Source organism: Mugil cephalus, chromosome 6, assembly GCF_022458985.1.
Source record: "Mugil cephalus isolate CIBA_MC_2020 chromosome 6, CIBA_Mcephalus_1.1, whole genome shotgun sequence".
Taxonomy (NCBI): Eukaryota; Metazoa; Chordata; class Actinopteri; order Mugiliformes; family Mugilidae; genus Mugil; species Mugil cephalus.
In genome coordinates, this window is record NC_061775.1 from 23,566,892 (window position 1) to 23,594,062 (window position 27,171).

At 43.9% G+C, this 27,171-nt stretch overlaps 1 protein-coding gene across 1 annotated transcript in view; it reads right to left on the reverse strand.

The window, feature by feature from the left end:
- Positions 1-27,171, reverse strand: part of nek7 (NIMA-related kinase 7) — a 64,862-nt gene that overhangs the window by 21,953 nt on the left and 15,738 nt on the right. Inside the window, exons 2-7 of the mRNA XM_047586663.1 lie at positions 22,930-23,017; positions 16,258-16,398; positions 15,178-15,240; positions 9,362-9,472; positions 4,585-4,693; positions 3,665-3,772 (exon numbers count right to left, since the gene is read on the reverse strand). Of these exons, the coding sequence (XP_047442619.1) occupies positions 3,665-3,772; positions 4,585-4,693; positions 9,362-9,472; positions 15,178-15,240; positions 16,258-16,398; positions 22,930-22,989 (592 nt within the window). The 5' untranslated portion in view covers positions 22,990-23,017. The remainder of the gene's footprint in view (positions 1-3,664; positions 3,773-4,584; positions 4,694-9,361; positions 9,473-15,177; positions 15,241-16,257; positions 16,399-22,929; positions 23,018-27,171) is intronic.

The window sequence follows — 27,171 nt, forward strand, 5'->3', positions numbered from 1 at the left end:
CAGGTGTGTGTGTGTGCTGCAAATTTATGTGAATGTGCATCTCTGTGCACGGATACATCTGTACGTGAGACAAAAAGACTGTGTGTGCACAAAAGTGTGTTAGAGAGAGAAAGTGTGTGTGTGTGTGTGTGTGTGTGTGTGTGTGTAGGGGGTGGGGGGGTCTGCAGACTGCTGAGCCGCTGAGTTGAAAGCCTGGGAGCTGACAGGCTGTATGCCTGGACCTCCATCTCAGCTCCACCACCCTGCTCCACTGTTCAGCTGGGTGGCTGGGCTCATTACATACCCACGCGATTGCATGCATGCACACATACGCACACATACGCGCACACACAGCAACGCACACAGCAACGCACACAGCTACTCCTCACAGTTCTTCTTTCCATCCCTCTCTCCACATTCTTACTTTCCCTTTTCTCCTCCTTTTTTTTTTTTTTGTCGCGTCGTTATTATTATTTCCTCTCATTCTAACTTTTTTTTCTGTCTGTCACACTCCAGGGACGTCCTCCCTTTCTTCTCGTCTTTCTTTGTCGCCGTCCCCGTCTTCCACTTCTCCCTTCATCCTGACGTATTGCTTTCTCCTCTCGTCCTCGCCGTTCAGTGTCATCGGTTCGAGTTTTCTCGCGCCTTCTCTCTCCGTCTCTTTGCCCGCACACACACCTTCGTCTTCCTGCCGACTAAGAGTCAAAGCGCCGTCGAGGAGGGGCGGCGGGCGGGCGGCGGGGACGGGGGGGGGGACAAAGGGACGGAGGCGCGAGGACGAGAGAGAGAGAGATACAGCAACAGCAGCGGGAGAGAAGGAGAGGTGACAAAGAAAGACCGGCGAGATTTGGTGTGTGAAACAGACAGTAAGAAATGTCAAGGAGAAAGCCGGGACATGACGAGCTCTCAGTCCCCGGAGTGGACGGGTCGCGGTGACCTACAGGCTTCATATGCGTCTACAAGTTCATCCACTCATTATCTGAATAAGAGTGGAAAAAATATTTTAGACTGTTAGGTGATAAGTATTTTGAATGTCTCAACTTCTGCTCAGTCCTGTAAACGACCATAATAACTGTGCATTAGAATAAATCTTATTTTATTGTCATATCGGAGGCGAAATCACACACTAACCACGGGAGCATTCAGGATGACCCCTCTGTGCGAAGGGGGCTGCCTGTCCTCCTCCGGCCTAAAGAGGGTGCTGTGGACTCAGCGTTTAATGAGCAATCACAGACGCTCCGGCTCTGCTGGCACCGCAGGATGCTTCCCTGATGGGGCTTCTGTGGAGCTGATCATGTGATTCACACTCTCTCGGAGGCTGGGTTTGCTGCTGCTGTACGGGGGCTGAGAATAGCGCTCTGTTTGTGGTATTAACAGTTTGACATAGGGAAGTGAGACGGTGTGAATGGCGGTGCTTATATTTGTCCGTGGAGTTCGTTTTTTTTTTACGTTTCGACGAAGCATCGGGAAAGTTCGAGGGGCACGTTTGAGCAGCACCTCGATGATACCGGACACTGCTTTTAATAGTCCTGACGAGAAAAGTTTTAAATGATCAGAATCTGCTGCAGAATCTGCAAAAAAAAAATGTGAATACAATGTGTGTGTAGTTGTGTGTGCAGCGTTGTAACGATTATAATAACCAGACACCTGATCTAGATTAATAATTTTTTTTTTTATCATGCACTGAGCACCCACTTCTCGCTTCTGTGTGTGTAGTGTTGGAACAAATATGTTAGATATCAGAGATTTTATCTCCTTTTCCTCCGGTGATTATTAACGTCGATGATTTGCATATTTTTTTGTTAACCTTGGGCAGTCAAAAATGTTTTGCTCTTTTTTTTTTTATTCCACTAAAAGGTGATTAGAGAACACGTGAACTTGAATTAAGCGTTTGCTTCGGCTGTTTCTAAAGACAAGGATAATGTGTTAATTTAATTTTTTTTTTTACTTACGTCATGATTATTTCCAGGAAAGTTTTTGTGACTAAGATCAAACCTTCCGTTCCTTTTATAAAAAGACGCAGAGTTGAAAGCAGCAAAAGTCTGTCAGGCTGGAAGTTGAAGGTAGTTTAGTTTGCGAGGCCCCGACCACTGTGTTACTTTCAGTTGTCAGGAACATATAGTATCTTTACAACAACGTACACAGTTACAATAAAAGCTCAGAGGCGACTGTGTGATCCCTCACAGATCTACTGCCTTTAGTCGACTGGGCTTTTCTGTGAGAGCTTTTAGTCTTCAGCTGAAGGACCATATATGTGAACATATGTATATATATATATATATATATATATGTAGCCTGCATGTTGTTTCTGTTGTGATCTATTGTTGTATTTGTTTCAGCTCTGAGATAGACAAATAGCTAATGTCTGGTTATTAGTGATGAATGACTCTTTTTGCTTTGCAATTTTAACAACTTTGATTATTTTTTTTTCATAGATATGATAATGGTTCTTAAAACAGTTAAATAATTTTCCAGCTGGCACATTTACTGTGAAGATGATTAATGTGCAATTTCCTTTTTTAAACAAATAAAAAACAGAAAAAAATAAACAAAAGGAAAATGCAGAAGAAACTGGAGCAGTGGGGAAGTGTGACGTAGTAGCAAGTTTGTGTTTAAAAGGTTAGGACGCATTTGAAGCGCAACACAATATGACTGTGTGTGTTAAAGTGTGCATTAAAACACATGCATCCTGCAAAGCGAGGTTAGCTGCAGGTTTGAACTGGTACATCTGTCTATATAAACATGATTATTACATAAAGAGTAACTTATCAGAAGACAGTTTTACTATAATTATCAGGTATTTGAGTTTTTCTTGCTTAGACTTGGCTTTAACAACAGCATGGCTCATACGAGGGATTCGTTCCACAACTCTCAAAAGCCAAAGAGTTAAAGAGTGAGTAATGCAAACTGTGATTTGTTTTTTTTTTAATTTTGCACTGAAGTTGTGACTCTTGCAAATCTTCTTGACCCTAAAACTAAGCCCATCTTTTCTTTTGCTGACATTTATTCAGCAACGGTCTGGTAACATTAATGTTCACCTAAAGGTAAATTGAGGAAAATGGTTCATATCAATAAAAGCAAAGTCTAATCGTGCAGTAAATACGTCCCAAAATACATAGAACTCATGCTGTTTTTTTAAGAACGACAGAGTGAACAGAAACCTGAAGCTGCTTCCAAACTTTTTGTCCTGTAGTGTACGTGCCTCAAAATCAGAATCCGACAACGTTACAATTAAAAATCATGTCCATTAAAGATTTCAATCAAACATGTGGTATCATTCTGCTTCATTTCATGTCAGGTCTTAAATGAAGCCACATGGGCAGGTTCTGAGCAACATCCCTCACTTTGAACACTAACCCAGTGTTATATGAGTTTACTCCCTACACGCAACAAACACACCCATCAACACGGAACAATAACCGCAATTGTAAAGCCGCTCGGCTTGTTTTACAGCGCGCGGTCACACTCGGAGCCGTGTATCGCGCCTCAGTCTTCATCTGCGTCGGGGTTAAAGGTCGAGGCAACAGGAAGCGGCTAAGTGGCCTGTGAAGGGGCTGGGCACAGCACCGGCTGGGCACAGCGACTACGTGACACATGGCTCTGGGCTCACTGGCCTAATGAAACACATCCAACACTGAGAGATTACTGGGTCGGGGTTTTGTTGTGTGTGTGTGTTAGAAGTTACCTAGTGAGTGAGCAGCGGTTGTTTTGGAGCTGAAGAACCGTCCCAGTCCCAAGTCTCCTAGTTTGACTACTCCAGTCGCTGTGATGAATACATTGGCTGGTTTGATATCTGAAAAGAGAAGAGGGCGCACACAAAAATCCGCTTTTACACTCATAAATATACCTGGATTACAGGCATAAAATTAAAAATCCTCCCCAGTGATGTGGGCGTCAGCGAGCCGTTTTCTGTAGTAATGTTAATGTGACCTGCAACAGCCTTTGAAATTTACTGCTCCCGTATAATTGTGAGTGGCTTTTGAATAGGAGGTCTCTGCTAAGTGGTCGTTAAAGCTCAGAGCTCAAGGTTCATTAGTGTCCCCGAGCCCTAATCAAAGTCAGGCCGAGCAGGAAGTGCATCACCTGTAGCTGAGAGTGTGTCTTCACGTGTGCAGCAGCAGCAGCAGCAGCAGCAGCAGCACACGGACATGAATCCAGGACTTGGGTTTGACTGGGGCCTATTGAAAGCATGTGGGCCCATAAACACTGCGTTCTCTGGTCTATGTATTGTGTAACACCTACACTTAAGCCTCCTGTCATATGAAACAAGGGCATTCACACTAAAGAAAATTCGCTCGCGTTATTCTACTTTATTTTACAGACTCGACCGACTGAGAGGTTGAGTCTGAGAGACGTTTTTCCAGAACAGCGCGATGTCTCGAGGTAAATTTACAGCCTTAAAAACATCAGTTTAATTTTTCTGTTAGCAGTTTGCAGCTATGATGAAATACCCAACTTTCACTTCTGACTTGAGAGAATATTAGCACATCTCATTCTATTAGTACCGTTAAAAATTAAGGGTGAAACAATTTAGAAACACTAGCTGTGATTAGGAGACTTTTATTTTTAGTACTAGTACTACGTGTGTGTGTGCATGAACGATACCTCTGTGCATGACTCTCCGGGAGTGCATATGTTCAAGTGCGCTGCAGAGCTGGACAAAGTATTTCCACACCGTCCTCTCTGGGATTAGCCTCCTCTGCTTCTTAAAGTGCTGGAAAAAAAGTCAGGTCAAACACACAGACGCAGAAAATCAGAGGCTGGTCTTTACACTGACATGCAGCTGTAAGAAGGGACAAAAATAATGGTTTAAAATAAACGGGGGGAGGAAGGAAAGTCGCATTTTTGCAGCAGAGTCCAGTTTAAAAACGTGGTAGAAAAGTGTTTATGTACGTGTGTGTTTATACAGTATCCTTCCCCGCTCTTAGTGACTCCAGTCCTAATGCAACCCAGACCACTCTCCGGGTCTGTCCCTGGCCTAACCGGGCTCTGTCTCGTTTTCCCTATGGCCTACAATGGAAAGCACATGCATTCTTGGGAACAGAGAGAAGAAATTTGTGGTACCTTCCAAAACTCTCCCATCTGGCACACATCACTTTTGTTAGGTACAGCTTGCAGTGACACAGAGGTTCCAGTTGTTTTTTTTTTTAAAGTTTATTTTATTTTTTTTATCTTAAAAAGCTGAGCAAGTTGCTCTCGAACCGTCGGGACCGCGGCCGCCCTCCAGAAAAGCCACAGCGATGACAGAGCTTCGAGTCAGACATGATGTCTTATTGATCCACGGTGAATAAAATCAGCGACTGACGATGGCGACTCCTCCCTCGAACAGCAGTGCAGACTAAGAAGCCGAAAGAAGTATGGCTACCATCAGGATTTTATGGGGTTGTCCTTGTGGCTGCGTTCGCAGGGAAGAAAAGTCTGGACTTTAGCCAGCTTGGGTTTAGAGCCTTGCACATGACAATTACAATTTAAGCATGAAGCCGAGACACTTAACCAGAAAAAGCCATAGTGTGGCATTTCTACATATAAATGTCCGTCACGCTCATGCTCTTACCAAAAAAAAAAAAGTTTCCACGATGCAGATTAAGCTAATCAAGAGTCAAGTGAGTTGCTCTGGATTTTGCAGTAAACTGGGACGCACACTGGTACCACACGCACCCATATCCGTTTATATCAACCAGCAATGATCGGTTTGAAGCTACGAGTTTTAGCTACGAATGGAACAACATGTTGCATCGATACACTTTGTATAATTACTTTTTACTGCTGGAGGGGAAGAGTTGTTCCTATTAGAATCTGCACACTTCCTTAATACAACACAAGGCACTTTGTCAATCAGATCAAATTAAAGTTTTTTTTTTTTTTACCATACTCCAAACAGGCATAACATTATGACCACCTTCCTAATATTGTGTAGGTCTCTCTTGTGCCTCTAAAACGGTTGTGACTCATCAGAGAATGGATGTGGGCCTTCTGAGGGTGTCTGGAAACAGGATGTTGTTAGTGGGGGGGGGCCTTTAAGTCCTATGGGTTGAGGGGAGGGGGCTCTGTGGATCATCCCACAGATATTTGATCAGTTTGGGATCTAGTGAATTTGGAGGCCAGGTCAACACCTTCTGCTGTTTTTCATGTTTTTTTGAGCTGTTCCTAAAGCGTTTTTATGTGTGTGCCATCAAGAAGTGTCACTGCTATGGGGTGGGGGGGTCTGGTCTGATCTAGGTGGGTGCTACATGTCTAAGTAACATCCACACGAATGAATGCCAGGTCTAAAAGTTTCCCAGCAGAACATTGAATTGCCACAAGATGATCAACGTTATTTACTTCTCCTGTCAGTGGTCATAATGTTGTGGCTGATTGGTGCACTTGCACATATAGCGTGCACATACACTTGCTAATATGAATGAATCAGAAGTGACTGCTGGTCGACCACGTTCTAACAAATAATGAGCAAAACTATGACAGGAAATCTAAATGATCTTAACAGTGGTCGTGAGCGTGTCTGTGCTCCGAATATTGGCAAAGAAAAACTATAAATTACAACTTCACATATAACTACAAAGCTAAATGGAGACTTTTAATAGTTCGCACATGACAACAACTTTACAACTAGCTCCGACAATTTAGTATTTACTACCAGAGAACTTTATTGTGTTGCTTGTGAGAAGACGTTTTTTTTTTGTTTTGTTTTGTTTTGTGTTTTTTTTCTGCTATAGAACTGGAATTTCATCTCCAGTGAGGTCAGAGGTCAGGACAGAGGAAGGCCAGGACAATTAAAAATGACTGGTCCCTAAACAACGTGGGGGGAAGAACAAAAGAGACGGACAAAGAGAGACGACATGAAAGAGAGGTCGATGAGACAGCAAATAGTGAAACAATGGCAACGAGTGAAGAAGGTAATGTGGGCAGGAGATACAGAAAACGAAGGGAGGTGTGAAGACGAGGAGGATAGGGATAGATGGAGAGATGGAGATGGAGGGGTAGACCTTGGCCTACATCCAAACAAAGCCTGAGTGAGGAGCCATTCTTCCCTTGCCCTCCTATTTCCATATCAGAGGACTGTTTGATGTCAATGGGGGAGCACATAGACGCCCACCAACACCACCCCTCTTCTCTGTGGCTTCAACAGCAAACACTGCACATGCAATATTCTGTAAGTGCATGCAAATCAAGGACCATTTGATTTCATTTGAATTCAGCGATGGTCAGAGAGAGGGAGAGAGGAACAGAGACGTGAAGGAGAGAAAGAGAAAGGAGGAGAGAGCGGCGTGGAGGACGAGATATCAAAAAGAATAAAAAATGTTAAATTCATGCATCAGGAGGGGGGGGGGGTGAGAGTGTGTGTGTGTGTGTGTGTGTGTGTGCGGGGGGGGGGGTCTATTTTAAATATGGCACACTGTACGAATGTGTTTACTTCACATGACGACCCGATGAGGAAGAGGGACCGGGCACCTCTGGACTGCCACGCTCGCGCAGGAAAAACAAATCATTTAGGAGAGTCTGCAGGAATAATTGTGCAGAGGAGAGGAGGTGGTGGTGGTGGTGTGTGCGTATGTGTGTGTGCGTCGTCAGCAACCATAAGGATATGACACAGCTCCCAGGAATCCTTGGTAGCTTAGCTAAGATAGCAGTGAGGCTCAGCGGTTTGTTATCCCACCTCTTCAGGCTGCCATGTTCCACCTTTATAAAATCTGTCCGATGCTCCGGTCGTGTCTGCATATTCTTTGCGTACACAGTTCACCATATGTATGTATGTATAAACTGTGTGTGTGTGTGTGTGTACCGGATATATATCAGCGTGTGTACGTGTGTGCGCTGAGCCTGCCATGTTCACTCTCTTGTACCACTAATCCTCGCCTCTCCTAATTTGCTGTGTTGAACTGTGCGGATGTGGAGCTGCTGAGTATGACTGCAAACAGCTTGTCGGGCTGTGCTGATACGACGCTGCAGCATCATTTATGCATGGGAGAAGACCAGGATTTTTACATGCACACCACTAATTTGCTATACTGGCAGGTTTTTTTTTTTATAACTACTGGGGGTTTGGTCGAGGGAAAAAAGAAAAAAAGAAAAGAAAAAAAAAAAAAAAAACAGGATGAGCCTGGGATATAATCGCTACCATTTTTTGAACAACCTTGATGTGTCTCCTGGTCCCGTTTCAACAGGATTCCTGCACTGAAAAACAGATTGAGGTTCAACGCAACTTGACTCAACCTTGTGCCTCAAAGCAGCACATATATATATATATATATATATATATATATGCACAGTTATACTGATCAGGCATAACATTATGACCACCTTCCTGTTATTGTGCAGGTCTGGCTTGAGCCTACAAAACAGCTGTGACTCATCAGAGAACGGACTGTCCTTCTCTCCTGAGGGTGTCCTGTGGTGTCTGATAACAGGATGTTGTTAGTGGGGGGGGCTTTGGGTACTATGGGTTGAGGGGAGGAGCCTCTGTGGATCAGTCTGGTCTAGGTGAGTGTCTAAGTAACATCCACATGAAGGAATGCCAGGTGCAAAAGTTTCCCAGCCGAACATTTTATTGTCACAAGATGGTCGATGCTATTTGCTTCTACAGTCAGCGGTTCTAATGTTTTGGCTGAGCGGTTTTGTGCTACAATAAATTGGATTTGGGATAAAAATCTGGGCAAAGTGTTTGAACAACGAGGCCAACAAGAACGTTACCGCAAAGGACCACCTCTATCGCATCTGCTTCACCTCAAAATGTGACGTGTTTGAGTTAAATCCGTGATGAAATCCGCGCTACCAACTCTCAGTGTCTGTTCACATCCTGTATGCTAACACATGCTGGAGATTTACGACCATTAATCACCGCTTGATTTTTAACTGTGTCCCGTTCACGGTCTTGGCAGATGTCAACACACGCCACGGAGATGAAAGGGGGTTCGCGGGAGGCCTCACATTTTGATGGTTTTTGGTTTTAGCGTGGAATGCTTGATTCAGACTGACGCAACGTCCAGGTAGTCGAAATGTTGTAAAAACTACAAACCGCAGACCTCCTGCCATCATTCCTTCAGTCATAAAAGACCTAGTCAGCAGTTTGCTGACTGTGCGCTTGCAAATCCTGTCGACAACAAATGTATAATGTGGGATTTATGTCAGATTATCCCTCACGGCCTGAATTAAAACCAGTTAGGACATTATATGCAAACTGTTATTGATCCCAGAAGCTAAACTGTAAATGACGATTGAGTTTTGATATCAGTATTTTGTTTCATCTAATAAACCCGTGTCTCCTTTGAGTGGGTTTCCCTGGAGGATCCTTTCCACAAACTGCGTGACCACAAATCAGCTGCTCTCTCCGCTGTCTGGGTAAAGTGTGAGGCAGAAGTGTGCAGATTTGCGGTGAGTTCTTTACCTTGATCATACGAGAGAGGTCCCCGGCATCTGCTAGCTCCAGCACTATGTTCAGCTCATTGTCCTCGATAAAAGAAGCATGGTACTTTATAACATTGGGGTGGTTCAATTGCTGTCGGAGACAAAAAGAAAAAAAAAAAAAAAAAAAAAGGAGAAGAGACATGTCACCGAGGGAGCACAGAGTGTGAACAGAAGACATGGTGGCGACACTCGTCACATTAAGAATTTCCTTGGTCACATTGAGCAGGTCCCTGCAAACTTATTATACTATTTATATATAAAAAAAAAAAAAAAAAAAAAAAAACACAGAGTCTTGTACGTAACAGAGGTTCATGTCATGTGCAATTCACTGTACGTTCACCACCAATTAAAAGGAAAGAGATGAAACCATACATGGAATCCATATTAGGTATGTGTGGACCTAATGAGACGATTTCGTCCTCAAGTGTGACAAAGCTGGGTGACATGTCACAACAGCCCTGTCTATGATGACAACAACCCATGTGTGAGAGACACACACACACACACACACACACACACACACACACACACACACACACACACACACACACACGCACACGCACACACACACACACACGCGCCTGACAGCCTGACATGGCTGGCAGTCAGAAAAACAAGCAGCCCAGGCTCATCTCTAGCTGAGATTCTTCCCGTTGGCTGGTCAATAAGGCAGGAACAGCATTCCCCGTAGTAAACAAAAAGTTTCCATCCATCCAGAGCAAGAAGGGAAACGGGAGGAGGGAGGGAGAGAGGAGGGAGAGGGGAGAGAGGAGGAGGAGGAGTGATGAACAGAAAGAAACAAATGACACAGTGACACAGACAAGCAAAGGGATTGATGGAGACAGGGCGAGGTGAAGGGGTAGGAAAGGAGAACAAAGGTGAGGGAGGAAGAGGAACAGGAGAGGGATAAGGTACGCTGAGTTAGAGAGGGAGAAGTGGGGGGGAGGGGGGAGAAAGGGAGGGAGAGGGTGATATGTGGAGGGCTGGAGCCGTGATGTGAGCAGACGGAGCGGGGTGACACGCGTCCTCCGCTCGGCTCCGCTCTGCTTTTCTCTGCTGTGATTAAAGAAATGTTCATGCTCCGGATGATGCCGAGAAGAGGGGAAAGGAGAGCGGAGAGTACAGTACACCACTACGCTACACTACACTCTCCACTCCATCTCTGCATCCGCTCACGAGCAGCATCCTTCCCGTTCCTCCCCTCTCTCCCTCTCTCCCTTTCCCTCCCTCATGTCTCCATCTTTCGTTCTCCCTCCCTTGTCCTTTCTTGCCAGATGTATTTTTGGCTCAGAGTGGCAGTTCTGCACAGCTCCACACTGTAGCACAGCCAAGGAGTGATGACAAGCCCCCCCCCACCCCACCCCACCCTCCTCCACCTCCCCTCTTTCACTTCCCTTCCCTTCCCTTCCCCTCCCCTCACCCGCAACAACCCACTTCTCCGCCACAACTTGAACCTCGGGGCAAGAGGATACAGAGAAATGAAGAGATATTATCGCATGCAGATGTTTATGTAAATGATGGATGGGACCCTACTGCGATGCAACAATCATTCGTTGGGAAATATCACATAAAGTCTTGGATGATTATGTCATTACACATGCTGGCTGAGACCCACCAGCGTGTGTAATCACTTAATCATGCAAGACTCGATGTGGTATATTTGCAGAGCTGGTGATGTGTTTCAAAGACGAACGAGACACTGACTAATGAAATCTGATGGCACAAACGTTAAGCCGGCTCGTAAATGAAGCTATTGTGTAATTGCGAACGGAATCACGTGCTGACATGAAAGGCAGCTGGCGGATACGTAAATATATAAACATTTATGTTGCATGATAAGGAATTTCTATACATAAATACATTAATGGTGGGAACGAATACTTATATACACAATATATATATCCCGATACAATATCGATTTTAAAAGAAAAATGTGTGTTTTGGGCCCTAGAACGACTTTTATTATTATTTCACTGAATTGGGACAATGAAAATTAGTCCACGTTGATGCGTTAGTCATCAGTGTAAATGGGCCGGACTTAGCATAAATGCTAATTTTCAGCCATAGTCCCAAGGCACCTGCACCACCACTGTTTCTCTACAAGTGCAATAAATTGGAAACGGATCATTTGGATTAATATCGTTTTTTGGCTCAATTTGTCCAATGAATTATCACCGTCATCTGATGCACATAGATGCCTTCAGGCTGCACGACACCAACCTGAGTTAACAATAAATCACAACCGAGACCGTCCTCGTGACCTGTTATGTCCTTTTTACAGATTCTTTTGCACAATAATCTGCTTTTTTTGCACTGTGTATCTTGCACTAATTACCACAATATCCACCTTTTCTATCCGTGCAATTATATTATATTCCAATTTGTGAAATTCCCTCCCCAGGCTGTATATGCTGACAGTGCTGTATATCCTTATATATTTTGTACATTCTTTCAAATCTGACACTGTCTTTTATTGTAAATAAACACTGTCTTATGCAACTTGTATTTTAAACTGCAACTAAAATTTATTAGTGAACTATGTAGAATATTGCAATATCGTATCGTGATTCAAGTATCATAAGTATCGTAGCCCCTAACATACATGCACTTAATTTGTAAAAGATACAAAAAGCTAGTGTAGTGCTACAGTAAAGCTGAATTTATAGTATCAGGTTGAGTGAAGCTGGTAGCTGCCAGCTCTCTGTCGTGTCAGTAAAACCACAGGTTAATCCGATCAGGTGCAGGACCCAGACGTGCATCATGCACACAACACACAAACACAGCGCACGGCGCACAACTCGCGGGAGAAAGCAAACAGACACCATTACAGCCCTTCACTGCTGATTAGGGCAGATCATTAGCCGGGAAAACACAATCCGAGGCTTGATAGTAACCACGAGAGAAAAGGAAATATGCAGCTGTGGGATTTCAAGAATGGCAAAAAAAAAAAAAAAAAAGAATTTAGCAGATTAGGCAGAAAGCAGGTTATTCGGAGAGCAACGTTCTCCCCCCGTCGGCGAATATTTTAGACAAAAGGACAAAGTGAGAGGAAGAAGTGATGCTCTCAAGTTGAAATCATCCTGCCAGAGCAAGAAAACACAGATGAATGAGCAGACGCAGAAAGACAAACAAACAAACAGGCGTCCTGTTGAAAGGCCGAGGCCGAGTGTATGTGTGCGTCTGCGAGGAGCGAGACATCGCCGGCGACTATATGTGTGTCATTCCACTCGCTTCATGCCAGTGCGCCTCTCATTATTCTGATTTGGCTGTGTCTCCTGTTGGCCTGTCTAGCTGTGGATAAGGCAGAAGGACTGTCTCTCTCTCTCCTTTATTATCAGGCTGGCTGGGCAGCGCGGGGCCGGGGCATAACTTCCATGTTCACTAGCAATCAGCTTACAGGATAAATGGAAGGGAAAATGAGGCACCGACCGGGAGGAGACAGGAGAGAGATGGAAGGAGAAACATAGCAAACGGACAAAAAGGTACAGACAGTAGAGATAAGAGCGAGTAGTTATAAAAAAAGGGCTGGAGGAAGATGATCACAGGGTGAAAACGACCAAAAATGTAAATCAAGTTCAAAATTCTGACAGTATTTTTTGTTTTGTTTTTTCATGCAGAATCACGTGTTCACAACATTTTCTACTGGTTGAGAGAGGAATTAATGCAGTAGATTGAGTACGGATGGACTATTTTACTGTGATGATGAGTAAATATTGTAGAATTATCCCTCACTAGTAGTAAAACAGGACATTTACCCCTCGGAGATAATAAATAAAAAAATAAATAAAGATAGAATTAAATGTTATCAAGGGGAAATGAGGAAAAAGGGACAATTACAGTTTCATCTAGTTTGACATATTTATTCACATCTAACCCTTTAAAACTGAACTTATCATTGGCGATCCATTAAAGCGTGCGGTGTTTGAATTACCGTAACTCACAGTGGTTTGCACTATTGACAATATTCAAAGTGTGGCTGAACACTGGAAACTTGTGCTTCATGACACCTCAAGGGTTTAACTAACTTTGTTTTTACCAACGAATTCCTCCAAACAACTCTCTCTTTCTAGGGCTCTCTGGTCTTGTCTTTTTTTTTTTAACTTCCCAGAGTTCAGTCACACTTTGAATTTTGTCCATCGGTGAGTTACGGTAATTCAAATACCACAATTTTTTTTTTATTTTTTTTTTATTAATGAGCAGGCGGGTGTTTAAACTGCTATATCTGTAATGTCAATAGCAGCACTGTCAGCTACTGTAATAACTATAGTCTGTGTGCAACATTTTTTTTTTCCCATTCATGAAAAGCTAAAATTGGGGACATTTTCAGGGACGGCTTTAGCTGAGGGACAGGAAATCCAAAACAGAACACAACTTCCCAGAGTTCAGCCACACTTTGAATTAATTTTGTCCATCAGTGAGTTACAGTAATTCAAATACTACACTTTTTTAATACGCAAATGTTTACGTCTTAAAGGGTTAAACAGATTTAAACTGCTTTGTCTGTGATGTCAATAGCAGCGCGGCCGGCTACCGTAATAACTGTAGTCTGAGCGCAACATTTTTTTCCTCATTCATAAAAAGCTAAAATTGTGGGTATATTCAGGGACAGCTTTAGCCGGGGGACAGGTCGTCCAAAACAGGGACAGGGAATGTCTGGTCACCCTAAAAATTATTATTATTATTTATTTTTATTTTTTTCGGACCTGTGTTAAAAAGCACAACACTGAAAATAGTCCGGTCTGAAACAGTGTCTCACAGTGCAGCGTTCTGGTGCACTAGTATTTAAAAAAAAATCATATCATAATGGAAAAAAATACAGGTATTCAGTATGAACTGAAATACCGCTCAGCCCTAGATGATCATATATCAAGGATGAGGGGAAAAAAAATAAAGGAAATGACGAATATACTGTAAACAGCTGGTGCAGTGTGACATTTAACCCCGTCCTGACCCCTCAATCGAGGTCGGGAGCACGGATCGGGCAAACCCCGCCGTCTCGTGCCATCAAGTCAATGATCTGTAACTCAGATCACAGATCTCTGCAGGATCTCGTCTACATCAGAGTATCGCTGTCTTTGATTGGCCCAACGAGCCCCTGGAGCCCCAATGAAGTGATTTGAGTGGCACTAACTAATTGGTTTTGTTTTCTTGTTCCCTCTAATGTGTACGTGTGAGAGCGCGCATATGTGCACAAACTGCCTGGAGTGTACAAATGCACGCACACACACACACACACACACACAAACATGTGCCTCAGTCAAACAACAAACACAAGAACTCTAGGACACATCTAGGATCTTTGAGACAGGCGGAGATATTGGAGCTGTCATTAGTTTGTTCATTAGTAGTTGAGAGCAGCGCAGCAGTTGACATGTGTTTAAGGTGGTTTAATAAATGAAACCACTTCATGGGAAAAAAGGAGTAAAGCAAGAATGAAAAAAAAAAAAAAGGGAGGAGGCACATAAAAGACACTGCTGTTGTTGGCTCTACACATTATGAAAAAAATATTTAAAAAAAAAAAAGAGCCAACGTGAGCCTGGAGGGAAGTAATGGGTAGTAATGCTGCTACGCTCACATGCACGTACACACAATTCATTGACGCTCTCACTTGTGTGCTCAGATACTCCAACACCCCTCTGCATTTGTAACCATCCATGCACACACACACACACACACAAATCCACGCCGTCTGCTGCAGATCAATTGTTTTTCCTGTGGTGGAAGGTCTCAGCTGAGGCACCTTAAGAGAACAGAGCACAGTGCATGGAGCCGTCTCCCTCTTCCTTGGTTCTTTACCTTAAGGAGATCTATCTCTTTGATGCAATCTTGCCGAGCTTTGGCATCCATCAAGTCGAATATCTATCAAGAGATCAAAAGGGGAGAGGGAGAGAGACGGAGAGAGGACAGAGAGTGGTGTTATGACATATTCCAAAAAAAAAAAAGGAAGATGGAGAGATGTAGAGGAACCAGGGAACAAAAAAAAAAAAAAAACACTAAACAGAGAACATGGCTGCTGTTATCTGGAGGGTGGCACCGGAGTGACTACAGGTGTTTCACATCTGAGTTACACGAACGTATGTCTGTGTAAAGTGTATCTGTGGTGTGTGTGTGTGTGTGTGTGTGAACAAACAACCTCAATCTGAGCAGCATGTGTGTATCTGCACCGTCACTTCCTAATAGTGTGTGGGTGCCTCCAAAACAGCTGTGACTCATCAGAGAGTGGACATGTGTCTTCTGAGGGTGTCCTGTGGTGTCTGGCTACATAGTGTTATTAGTAAGGGGGGGGGGCTTTGAGGGGAGGGGCCTTTGTGGATCATCCCACAGATAGTTGATCAACTTGGGATTCAGTGAATTTGGAGGCCAGGTCAAAAACTTGTGCTGCTCTGCATGTTTTTTTTGTTTTTTTTAGTTGTTCATAGTGTGTCATTGCTATGTGGTGGGGCGCCTGGTCTGGTCTGGTCTGGTCCGGTCTAGGTGGGTGCTACATGTCTAAGTAACATCCACACTAATGAATGCCAGGTGGAAACGTTTCCCAACAGAACATTTAATTGTCGCAGTGTTATTTACGCCTCCCGACTGTGGTTTTAATGTTGTGGCTGATCGGTTTCAGCGCGTGGGCGTCGACGGATTTAGCAATTCCATTTGTTTTCGGCACGCAGACATGTCCGACTTATCCTCGGCCTTCTGCAGTCTGATCGGTTTGTGTTGTGTTCGTGCGTAAACAGTCGCAGCATGTGGTAGTCCGAGGTGAACGCCGAGCACGAAAATACCCACGAGTGTAAGCGTATATGTGTGTTGCGACAGATTTGGCTTCAATAAAAAAAATCTATTTGCTGCGCTCGGTTTCAAAGGGGACACGTCTACACTGTGTCGTACCTGAACTTTCTTCAGGGCCACCGACGTGTTGTCTAACAGGTATCGGGCTCGGTACACCTCGCTGAACTGGCCGCGTCCGATCTTCTTCTCAATCTGGAAGTTGGCCAGCGAATTATGGCCCATGTCTGGCTGCAACGGTTTCTGAAACAAAACAAAAACATAAAAAACGAATGTTAAGACGTATGCAAACACGCGCTCACTCACTCTTCAAAGTAAAAACAACAACAAAATGAAATTCTTTAGAGGCACTTTGCAGTAACTATGTATTTGTCACTGAAGCGCAACTACCTCCGCGTTACTGAAACAATGAGGGCTGAAGGATGTGGGTGAAACTGCGCTAAAGCCCAGCTCCTGTAGCTCGTTTTGCTGAGAGGCCGCTGAAGATTTGACTGGCATTGGGCTCATGTGTCACGCTGTGAAAGGTCTGTAGGAATGTGCATAAACTCAACGTTCTTCCGAATCAATGTAAAAACTCACAAACAGAAAGTCAATAAGTAAACCCTCATTGAAGTTTTTACAGGTAGCACGGCGCCATCATCCAGCACCGGCCCTGTGACATTGACTTTTAAGGACAGCGGTTAGCAATTAGTGTTTTATCTGATATTGACACGTGGATGGAGAATGATCATCTGTAAATAATTAACCCTTTCAAGGTAATAAATCCATCTTAGAGGCTGGATCAAAGGTGGAAAAAAAAAGAAAAACGAGCTTCCTGCGAGATAGGAGAAATATTTTATTTACGCAATAAATGCAGGTTTCTAATCGCTTCCATCTAAGGTTTTTCATTTCACTGAGTCTTTTCTCTTCGTCTGCCAAGTTACATCAACGACAGCCTGGCACCGAGCCGCAGACTGAGCGACTCCTCACCTCCCGATTGGCTGCGCAGCCCGTGACACTCACCTTCCACAATTATAAAAAAAATAAATAAATAAATAAATAAAAAACATTTAAAAATAAACCTCTTGGATGCAACGTGTGAAAAAAAAGCACAGAGCAGGCCGTGTGACCTTTTCGAGCCTTTTGGTAAACTTGTAAAAGGCGTCGGCGGGAGCAAACAGAAGGTGACAGATATCAGAATGCCACATGTCACCAGCGCTTCTGCCAGTGTGGCTGTGGGAGCAGCTCAGGGGCAAGCGACTTAGGACGGAGGGACGGATGAAGGGGGTGGGGGGGAGTGGGAAGAAGGTCAAAAATTAATCTCCTAAGCACTAAAACATGCAAGGAGGGAGTGTCATCACATTTGTTCGCTTCACTTGCGTCTCGCGTTTTTCACAAAGTTAACATGAGAACAGCCTGGAGGCTACACAGGGTTCCCTCAGCTGGTTCACTGCAAGAAAGACAATGACATTTTTTGATTTATTGAAGTGTTAAAAACAAAACAAACAAAACAATCGCAAGTAGCTACTCAGCATTTTCCATCACAGCCTTTAACCCAAAAATATTTATCATTATAGTCATAGGGAAAACTGTCAGTATTGTTCTTGATAAACAACTTTCAACACGTTTTTTATATGCAAAAACAAAACTACATATATACAGCAAAGATTAAACCCTTAACTACATTAACAAATACAAAGACAGTGAGAGGAAGCACAACTCCCAACAGGATTGTTCATATCAGGCTGGAGGGGGAGGGAAGGGGGAGGGAAGAGGGAGGGGGCACCAATTTAAGCATTTCATTGTTTTGTTTTGTTTTTTTTTTTTTTTTAAAAAAAAGTTGACAGCCACAGAAAGAGACGTGAGCCAATGAGATGCCCTGTCCAATTAACACCGCCGAGGTGTGTGCATTTTTCAGCATGACTCCACCATCATCCCGAGCTGTCTGGGAGTCAGTGACAGCGAACATGACACACTGCTACACAACTCATTGTTCGACGGTACCTTAGATCTAAAAAAGAGGGATATAATGCTTCGCTAATAGCAACCACAAAATGCGCTAACAACGCCGACGCGCTGCTCCGCTGAAGGCTCGATGACGGGAAAAGAAACCGGATGGAAGGGAAAGGAAATTAAAAAAACGTTAATGGAAGTGCAGCCGCATTAGGCGGTGACTTCTCACGATGTGACAGAAGCATTTGTGCAAGGATGCGGGACGGACAGTCCGAGGTGTATGGATTCAGAGGGAGGGAGGGAGGAAGGGAGGGAGGGAGGGACGGAGGGAGGGGGAGCAAAAGAGGGAGCAGAGAGGACAAGAGGGCATTGCTTTCATTCGCTGCGTGGTAGCTTGACAAATGTTAGCATGAGCCTCTAAAGCGCTGTGACAACCGCCTGCTGAGAGCACAGTCTCGCTAATGTGTCCTGGCATGCCAGCCTCGTAATCACACATTTACATATGCAATGACCTACATTTGCATGTCAGATCGCACACTGTCCAGCGTGATTAACAGTGGGCACCTCCCCGCGTGGAGTCGCCCTGGGTGGCAGCAGAGGCCGTGCGAGGGCGGAAGAGAAGGGCTGGAGGGAGGGCGGCTTTTCTGGCAGCCAAGGGGCCGGGCTGCCAGGCAGGATTATGTCAGCCAGCGGCCCCCGACATTAGACACTTCATTAGAGCTAATCTGTTTAGCAGTGGGCAGTGTATGTAAACTTCACAGGCCATTTGCGGCACCTCTTCGCCCTCTGGCCTGGCCTTCAAAGGGCGGCCGGGCCACGGCTGACTGACGGGCCGTCTCATCCGCCGCACATGGGTGTCACACAATCAAGAGCTCCCAGCTGAAAGACGAGGCCCCCCCCCCCGACAAACACACACACACACACACATATGCGCGCACACACAAACGTGTATGTGTAAGAGGACGTCACAAGAGGAATGACCCCTGAAGGAGGCAGGGGTCAGAGTCTGGACGAAACCGGGAGGACAGGGTTGTACAGAATAATAATAACATGATGGCGGAGCTCAAAGATGAAGGGCTAGCGTGTCTTAAACATCCGCAAGTATGACACAAACTACGCCATGGTTACACATTCACATTATTTCTTGGGAATTTACTTAATTTAACCACAGGATTGGTGGTTAACGAAGCAGCTTTGTGACTGTGAGATCACTTGTTCCATCTTATCTATGTCCACTGAGGTAGACACTTTATCAAGGACCTAAAAAAAAAAAAAAAATGGTCCCCAGGTGGCTTGCATGACTTTCCACTGCTCCAAGTGTGCACAGATCAAATCCTGTGCATGTGTGCACACAAGCTGATTTGATTTGACTTAAACAATAACTCAGGTGGATGGTCAGTAAGTCAGAAATTATGAATTACTTCAGGAAATTAAAGCAAAACTCAAACATCTTCATAATGCATGTTTTGTTCATCCTTCTTCTCGGCTCAATATTTTTTTATTTTTTTTTTGTTCCGTACCATGCGGTGCGCCTACTCTTTTCCCTCGCATCACTCCGGTTTGTGATGGGGACAAGCTGCAGGGGATGAAGATTAAGTGGCAGTTGTGCAAGGCATTATGGGTAACGTCTGTGAGGGACAGCGTGTCTTGGGTGTAAAGGTGACACACAGCTGCCACGGGCAAGTCACTGGCAGGGGGATTGAAAGGAAGAGAGGGGGGGGGGGAAAGCAGAGGGAGAGGCAGAGAGAGAGGGAGCAGACAGACAGCCCGACGGAGGAAGTGTGATACGGGCTGCCCAATAATGACACCGTTGCCAAACACAACTGACAAGACACATGGAGAGTGGAAGAGGGAATGCGGAAGACAGGGAAAAGGGAGATAGCATGGAGGGGAAGGAGGGGAAGGAGGTGGGGGGAGGCATGCAGCAGAGGGAGGAGGGTGTGATGTGACAGCCCAGCAGTGCCAACGGCTGCCACCGAAAGGCCAGCGGCAGCAGAGAGGTGCTGTCGAGAGGAGAGAGGAGCTCAGGGCGCGTCCACGCGAAGGGAGGCTAAATCTGAATCTCTCCATTTCCGCTCTACGCCCAAACCAGCAGAGAAGACCCAACCCCCCCCACCCCCCTAAAAAAAAACAAAACAAAAAAAAAAAAAAAAAACGAAGCTTATTGGGAAAGTTTGGCATTTTTCCTTCTTCTTCTTTTTTTTTTTTTTTTACGACAGACAAGAGGTCGCGACTCTAACTTTGAGAGTGGACATGCGTCATTTTTCGGATGCAAGCAGTGTTTACAAAATCTGTCGAATTAGCTTGGATGTAGTCCATGAGAGACAGAGAGGGATGTTAGGAGAGACAGGGACGGCAACGGACGGACGGGCGGACGGGGGCATAACTCCCACCCCTCCCCACCAGTCCCCTTGAGCAGGCACCATGCAATATTCATCCTCAGCCAGTCAGCCAGTCAGCCAGTGAGCCAGGCAGGCAGGCAGGCAGTCATACCGGCAGGATTCACCCCAAAGGTGCTTCAACATTCTTCTCCTCTCAATCGACTCCACAGCCGCGGAGCCGCCTCGTCTCCTTCGGCGCTCACAGACAGATCTGTGTCTGTCAAAACTCTGCAGTGACGATCAAAATCTGATCTTAAGGGGGGGGCAGGGGGGGGGGGGCCTCCTCAGAAACAACCCTCCCACTCACTCAAGAGCAAATGCGCCATTAAAAATGCACATCTCACCAGCTCATCTCGTTTAACTAATGCATATGCATCATACCTCCGGGACCGAGAGAAATTATATTGCAAGCGATACAGAATATCCTTCATTACATATACAATTCAGATTTTCTTCAGGAGGAGGATGGTGTGTTTTTTTTTTTTCCTTGCTGCCGAGCAGACTGAACCTTGGGAAAGTGTGAAACAGATACAGGACTTGTTGAAAGACACCCATCTGGATGCTGGTTAGACAGTCATCTACATAATCTAACCGACTCTCTCTCTCTCTCTCTCTCTAGCAGCTCCCATTAAATGTGAGATCGGCTCAAACACGCTGTGTGAGAGCGAAAAAAAAAAAAAAAAACATGATGCAACACAGAAAGTTCACCGTGCTACCAACAACCGAAGCACAAAAAGTGAGGCTGGAATTAACACTGATGTAAACTGCTAGAAATAGATTGAAAAACACAGAGCTGAAATCATTAAGCCCGAACAATAACACTTGATCAAAATGTGGGTTTGCATAGGGGAGCGTTGCCTAAGTCAAATTAATTATTAGAGCTTTTATCCGACTTTCTTCCGTGTGCAGCCCAATTATCCTTAATTTTGCAATTACAAATCTTAGAATAAATTAACTCCCTTGGCAATTGCAGAGTTAATGTTGCTGTGCCCTTGCATAGACACAAAAAAAAACAACAACAAGTACGGTGCTATTTTTAGTGTTGTTTCCTTTCTCAAAAAGAACCCACATTTACTCTGGGGCATATGGATGATCCTCTTTGTTTAAAGTCTATTCAATACTTATGGAGGCAAAAACATCCTTCTGTAAAGAAATCAATGCGCCTGATGTTGGAGGGCGGTATTAAAATCCAACAATGACCAGATCTGCACCGAGCAAACTTGAGCTGTATCGAACCAAAGGAGACATGCAGGGGGAGGCCAGGCTCTGCCAACCTCCAGAGCTCTGATCAATACTAACAACTCAACATTCATCCACTGCTGTCTGTCTCACACACACAAGCTTCGCCCGGTCTGAAGGATGGTTGGATTTGAAAGGCACATGCTGCTGATTGACGCCAAGAAAAGAAAAGAAAAAAAAAAAAAAAGGGGGGGTAACGTGGAATATTTACAATACAAAATGTCAAGACGGAGGAATGACATGCTTCTAGCGCACGGATGAAGGCATCATTGTCAATACCTATATCACCGCGATCCGAAATTTAATAACTCACTACGCGAGGAGGCAGGTGTGAACCGTGCACCATATGGACACAAAGCTCAACATCAATGTTTGCCAGCTTAAAAACGTTGCTACAAACGCCGAACATTTGCCAAAAGCCGGGCAAAGGAAGGCATAAAACTAAATGGCAACGATGGAAAACCAGCACCGCACGGCTGTGATGGGATAATATTGAGGAAAAATCCTTCAGATTTGGTTTGGATAAGACCAGGAGGACGTATTTAGCTTTGCTGTATGGATCTGAATGTAGAGGGCAGGCATGGATGTTTAAATAATATAATATATAAACTGAATTCAACTTGTATTAACATAACATTAATGTAGAGTAGTGTCAACATAAACACTGCATTTCACTGCAGTTTTCCTAACATTTCCTCAAAACTTTAAGTACGACTTTCCATTAAATTCAAGCAACATGTATTTTAAAATATCGTCTCCATGTACAGTAGCTATGATCAGTAACTTTACAAAGTACAGTAATTAGTTGTTGAGGCATAAAAACGTCACATTTTAAACAGTTCAGTTACATTTTTTAACCTATTTCATCTGAATTATTTAGCAGCTAGCTATCACAGATGTTTCGGTTTGTTTGTTTTTCACAGCTTTATATTTTCCACTTCAGTCCAGGAAGTGTGTTAGACGTATAACATGTAAATATATAAAAAGCTTCATATCAAACTGCATTAGCGTGATAAGTTATATTTTCTACACATAAGAGTAATAAACCACCAGCAGTAAGATTTACACATTTCAGTTGATTTTGTATTTGTCCCATGGCCTAAAAAAAAAAAAAAAAAAAGCAACAACTACCCCAGTATCTTCGCTAAATAAAAATGTCTGTGTGTACTTCACAACCCCTTGAGCTCAGGTGTGTGTGTGTGTGTGTGTGTGTGTGTGTTACCTGCTGCTGAAACACGGGCACGGCCGCCTGCTGCCCCTGTGGCTGCGTGTCCATATCCATGGTGTTAGGAGCTTGATCCTGCACACCTCTGGGAACGAAACAAACACAATGAAAGTTCTCGTTAGATGACACGACCACGAGACACAACCCTTAAACTCTTTTTTTTTTTTTTTTTTTCTTTAAAAAAACATCTCTAGATTGCACAATGCCACCCATACACAAACAAATGTCCTCTGTGGTTAAGAAGCAGGCTAATATGTCACGGTTGCTGTCAACAGCGTCCGGTTTCAGCAGAACTGGAACCTGCGTCACGCCGGTGGATCTGACACCCTTTGTTGGGGCCCCTCTCAAGTTGCAGCACGGCAGAGCTGCAGCAGGCGGCGAAATTAATCTGAACAAAGCGGAGATAATGCAACTCTGTGCTTCCTTGGCGTGCGTCCAGGAAACCTTTTCATGGGAATCTGTGGTTACTGGCGAAAGCTATTCCACTGCATCTTCTGTTTTCTCAGATAATACAAGTCACACTGGGGTGAGCGGAGTCGAGGATGGGTGCACATCCCAGTACCATTTAATTGCATGTTCTGGCATGTGGCCTAGTCAGAAGCTAATTGCCCAAGATACACTACCAGTTGCTTGACTTCTCACCCCACTTAAAACAGACGGCGCTACGTATATTATAACAGGTTAGGTGAATTAATAATTCACGCATTTGAAAGGAAAAAAGTATGATGAAAAAATGTAATTAGCCTATGATTCCGTGAATCTACACCCGATTCATGTGTGTGGGAAAATGTCAGCTTGCGACAGATGCCCCAGGAACATCTCTGGTCTAATGATTAATGACGATTTTACTCATGATTACATGGAACAGACTGCAAACGCAACAGCAACGACGCGTCGTCCACAGGTAAACGCCTGCACAAGATGAGATATTTGAATGTATTCAAGACACAAAATGAAGGAAATGTGCCTGCGGGTCGCGCACAAGCATCTACACGTCGGGCGCTGTGGAACAAAATGAAAGTAGCTAAATGCTGGAAAGTATTTCCAGGCAGAAACTATCAACAGAGCCAAAATAATATCTCAAAATAGAATCTCAGTCCAGGTGTACAACAACTCACTTATCTGTAACACATAACTCTGTGTTGTACATGTTAATGAGCATCATTGCACCTTTCTTTTTGTCTGTAAAGTGTCTTGAGTTCTGGAAAAGTGCTGTACAAATAAAATGTATTATTATTTTTATTGTTAATCTTACCTATGTACTGTATTAGGTAGGTTTTGCGTAGGTTTTATTTTTATTTTCTATCTTTCTTTTTTTTGTGTGCAGTTTCCATTTTGGATCAATAAAGTTTATCCAAGTCTACATCTGAGAAGTGACGTACACAACTACTGTAACATGTTTGGTCAACAAATCCATATTGCAGCGCAAGGAGTTAAGATTCAATCTATATTCTTTCTTTCAATCTCTCTCTCTCTCTTTTTTTTTTAAATATATGCAAGCAGGAATGGAAATGGAAAGTTACACACAAGGAAAAAGGACACAACTCTTTCCAGTGGGACATTTGAATGTATTTCCACTGGAGAGATGGAAGACTTCCTGCACATATCGTGTTCCGGTAAAATTGTGTATTAGTAACTCTGTCTTGTTTCTGTTCCCGAAAATTCTCGCCAGGCTCATAAAAATCCCCGGTATAATTCAGAGGAGAATGACACTGAAGAGTATCCTGCTCGCTGACGTCATTAATCGCCTACTTTTATAACCGAGAGATGGACTGACAGATAGATCTGCGAATGTTTCTGTGTGTTTGGGGAGTTTGTGATACAACACTATATAATACAAACTCTGCTAATAGTGCGGTTGATTATTTTAGATTGACTTCCTTTCTCTGGTTTTCTTGTGAGCTTTGATGATAATGAAAGTGTTTGCACAACACTGTTCCTCCTGGGATCCAATCGACTACATTAGGAATATTCTTTGCCGAAAATTTACATTAAGCGCTCGTTTCAAACACATCTAAATCATTGCAGATTTAAAAAGAGTTTATAAATAATAAGGATTTAAAAGCACCCACTGCTAGGAGGCAAAGGAAGGCGAACTGGAGAGACGCCATTAAAAAGTCTGAGTAAAGAAAACCTACCAAAGAAAAATCAGTTTTTTTTGTTGTTGGGCTGCCCACATGCACCACTTACACCATACTGGGTTATCTGAACTTCACAATTTATTATTTCAGGCGGCGTCCCAACAGCACACACGTTATGATCTCTAGATAAGTTTAAATAGTGACAGGCTCAACTGCTGTAATTATGGTGTAATAAACTATAAGTGCTTGATGTGATTATTATTATTAAATATTTGGTCACTTGAGTCTTTTATTATCGCACTTCTGATTTAATTAGGCTCCGGGCCCCATTAAAACAATATGGAAACGACACAAGTGCGCGCGGGGATTTTAATACCAGGTAAAAAAACAGGGCCCGTCCGGCTGACTGGATGCTGACTGACTGTGTCTCGTGGCATTTGGATTACGGTGTCACGGGGGGGGGGGGGGAGGGGGAGGGGATTTGCCAGTTTTCCACCCAGCCGGCCTCCGTGCCCCTCGTTGTGATTCTTTGCACCTCAGCCTCGTGCTCCGTTAGATTGAGGCTGGCACCCATGCTCCTCTCCCTAACCCTCTTGTGTTTCTGGCTGTCTCAAGTGTCAAAATAACCAGGGGCGTCTGAGCTCCCCGACGTTCTCTCGCCTCCTGCGTCTCACGTTAACGAGATCAATTAAGATTGCCATGTTAGATTAGCATATGGAGGGAAACAACACAATTAACGAAGCTAACTCAATCGAGGAGAGTAAACGAGGCAAGGAAGTAATAAATCTGAACCCTGTGCTAAGGACTGGACGGAAACACATAAACCTTTAATCTACTAAATCCCTTTCCTTAAAATTCCCCACTGCTTCTCTTATCGTCCCCGAAAGGTTTTTGCTCCACAGAAAGGCATCTTTGAACTCAACAAAACCACATGACGGGAACGAGCAGCAGTGGAAACTCAATGTAACAGTCTGCCTGCATTTCTGTCACGTGGGTGCGAAATGTTAGCTGGCTGGTTGGCGAGGGCTAAAAGTTAAATCCCTTAACTATTCATAGATGACTGTCAGAGTCTAGTTCGGACTTTTTGGGCGACGCAGCTGCAAAGGCACAACAGGACCAGACACGGCTTTTCTGCGTCGCGGAGAAATCCAATATGCAAAATATGCAGACGCACAATGTGCTAACTTCAGCGTGCCTTAAGTAAGATTTATTTTAATTTAGGTAGGTGTTTTTCCCAAGTTTACACCCATATTTTTGTTCATTTGGAGGAAAAAAAAGTGAGAGACAGACTGCCTGTCTCATAATTAAATTATTATAGTTAAAAACACTGCAAAAATACGGCAAATTATCCACGAGCGCTCTCACCGTTTCCATTTCCAGTTGGGCTGTCAGAGGAGAATATATTATTCCTCAAAAGAAATTACAGTATGCTGGGAAGTAAGCTTGTAAAAATATATATATATTTATCTTGCTGACAAACTGAGTGGGGAAAAAATAAAAAAACTCCATACCATACCATCAACGGCTCGATGTAAACAAACACCGTTTCCTGACTGAGCTCCATCTAATGTGAGACTCCAGCTCAACGTTCTCACAGCAGGACCAATCACACGTAGTTAATTATATGATTACAGGAGGGAACGGCGTCACAGAGCGAGGCAGAAAGAGGATTTTAACACGACAATTCAGGAATTATTCTTTGTTCTCACACTTCCAGCACCACCTGATTTGTTATTTTGCCATTTTCTACTTCCTAATCAACAATCTTCACTTACAGCACCTCTTGTCAAACTCGTCCTTAAAGCAGCTTTTCTGCATTTTTTAAATAACACAGAGCATCTCTGTATAAAGCACCATGTGACCACTTCTTTTTTTTTCTTCTTTTTGAATAAGGACCATTCATCTTCTTTTATAAACTGCAAAGAAGCAAAAGTTCCTGTTGCTCAACGAGAAAATATTAATCAGATGCCCGAGATGTATTTTATTGTGAGTTTCCAGATGATAACACAATTTATCTGTTAGGTGTTTGTGCACTGTGTGGGCCTCGGTGCAAAGACAGAGGCTTCAGTCTTTGGAAAGCTTCCTTGGCATAGGATCAGATGAGGGAGGTCTGCACAGACAAATTTTTTTTTCTTCTCCCAGCTGCCGACAATCCGAC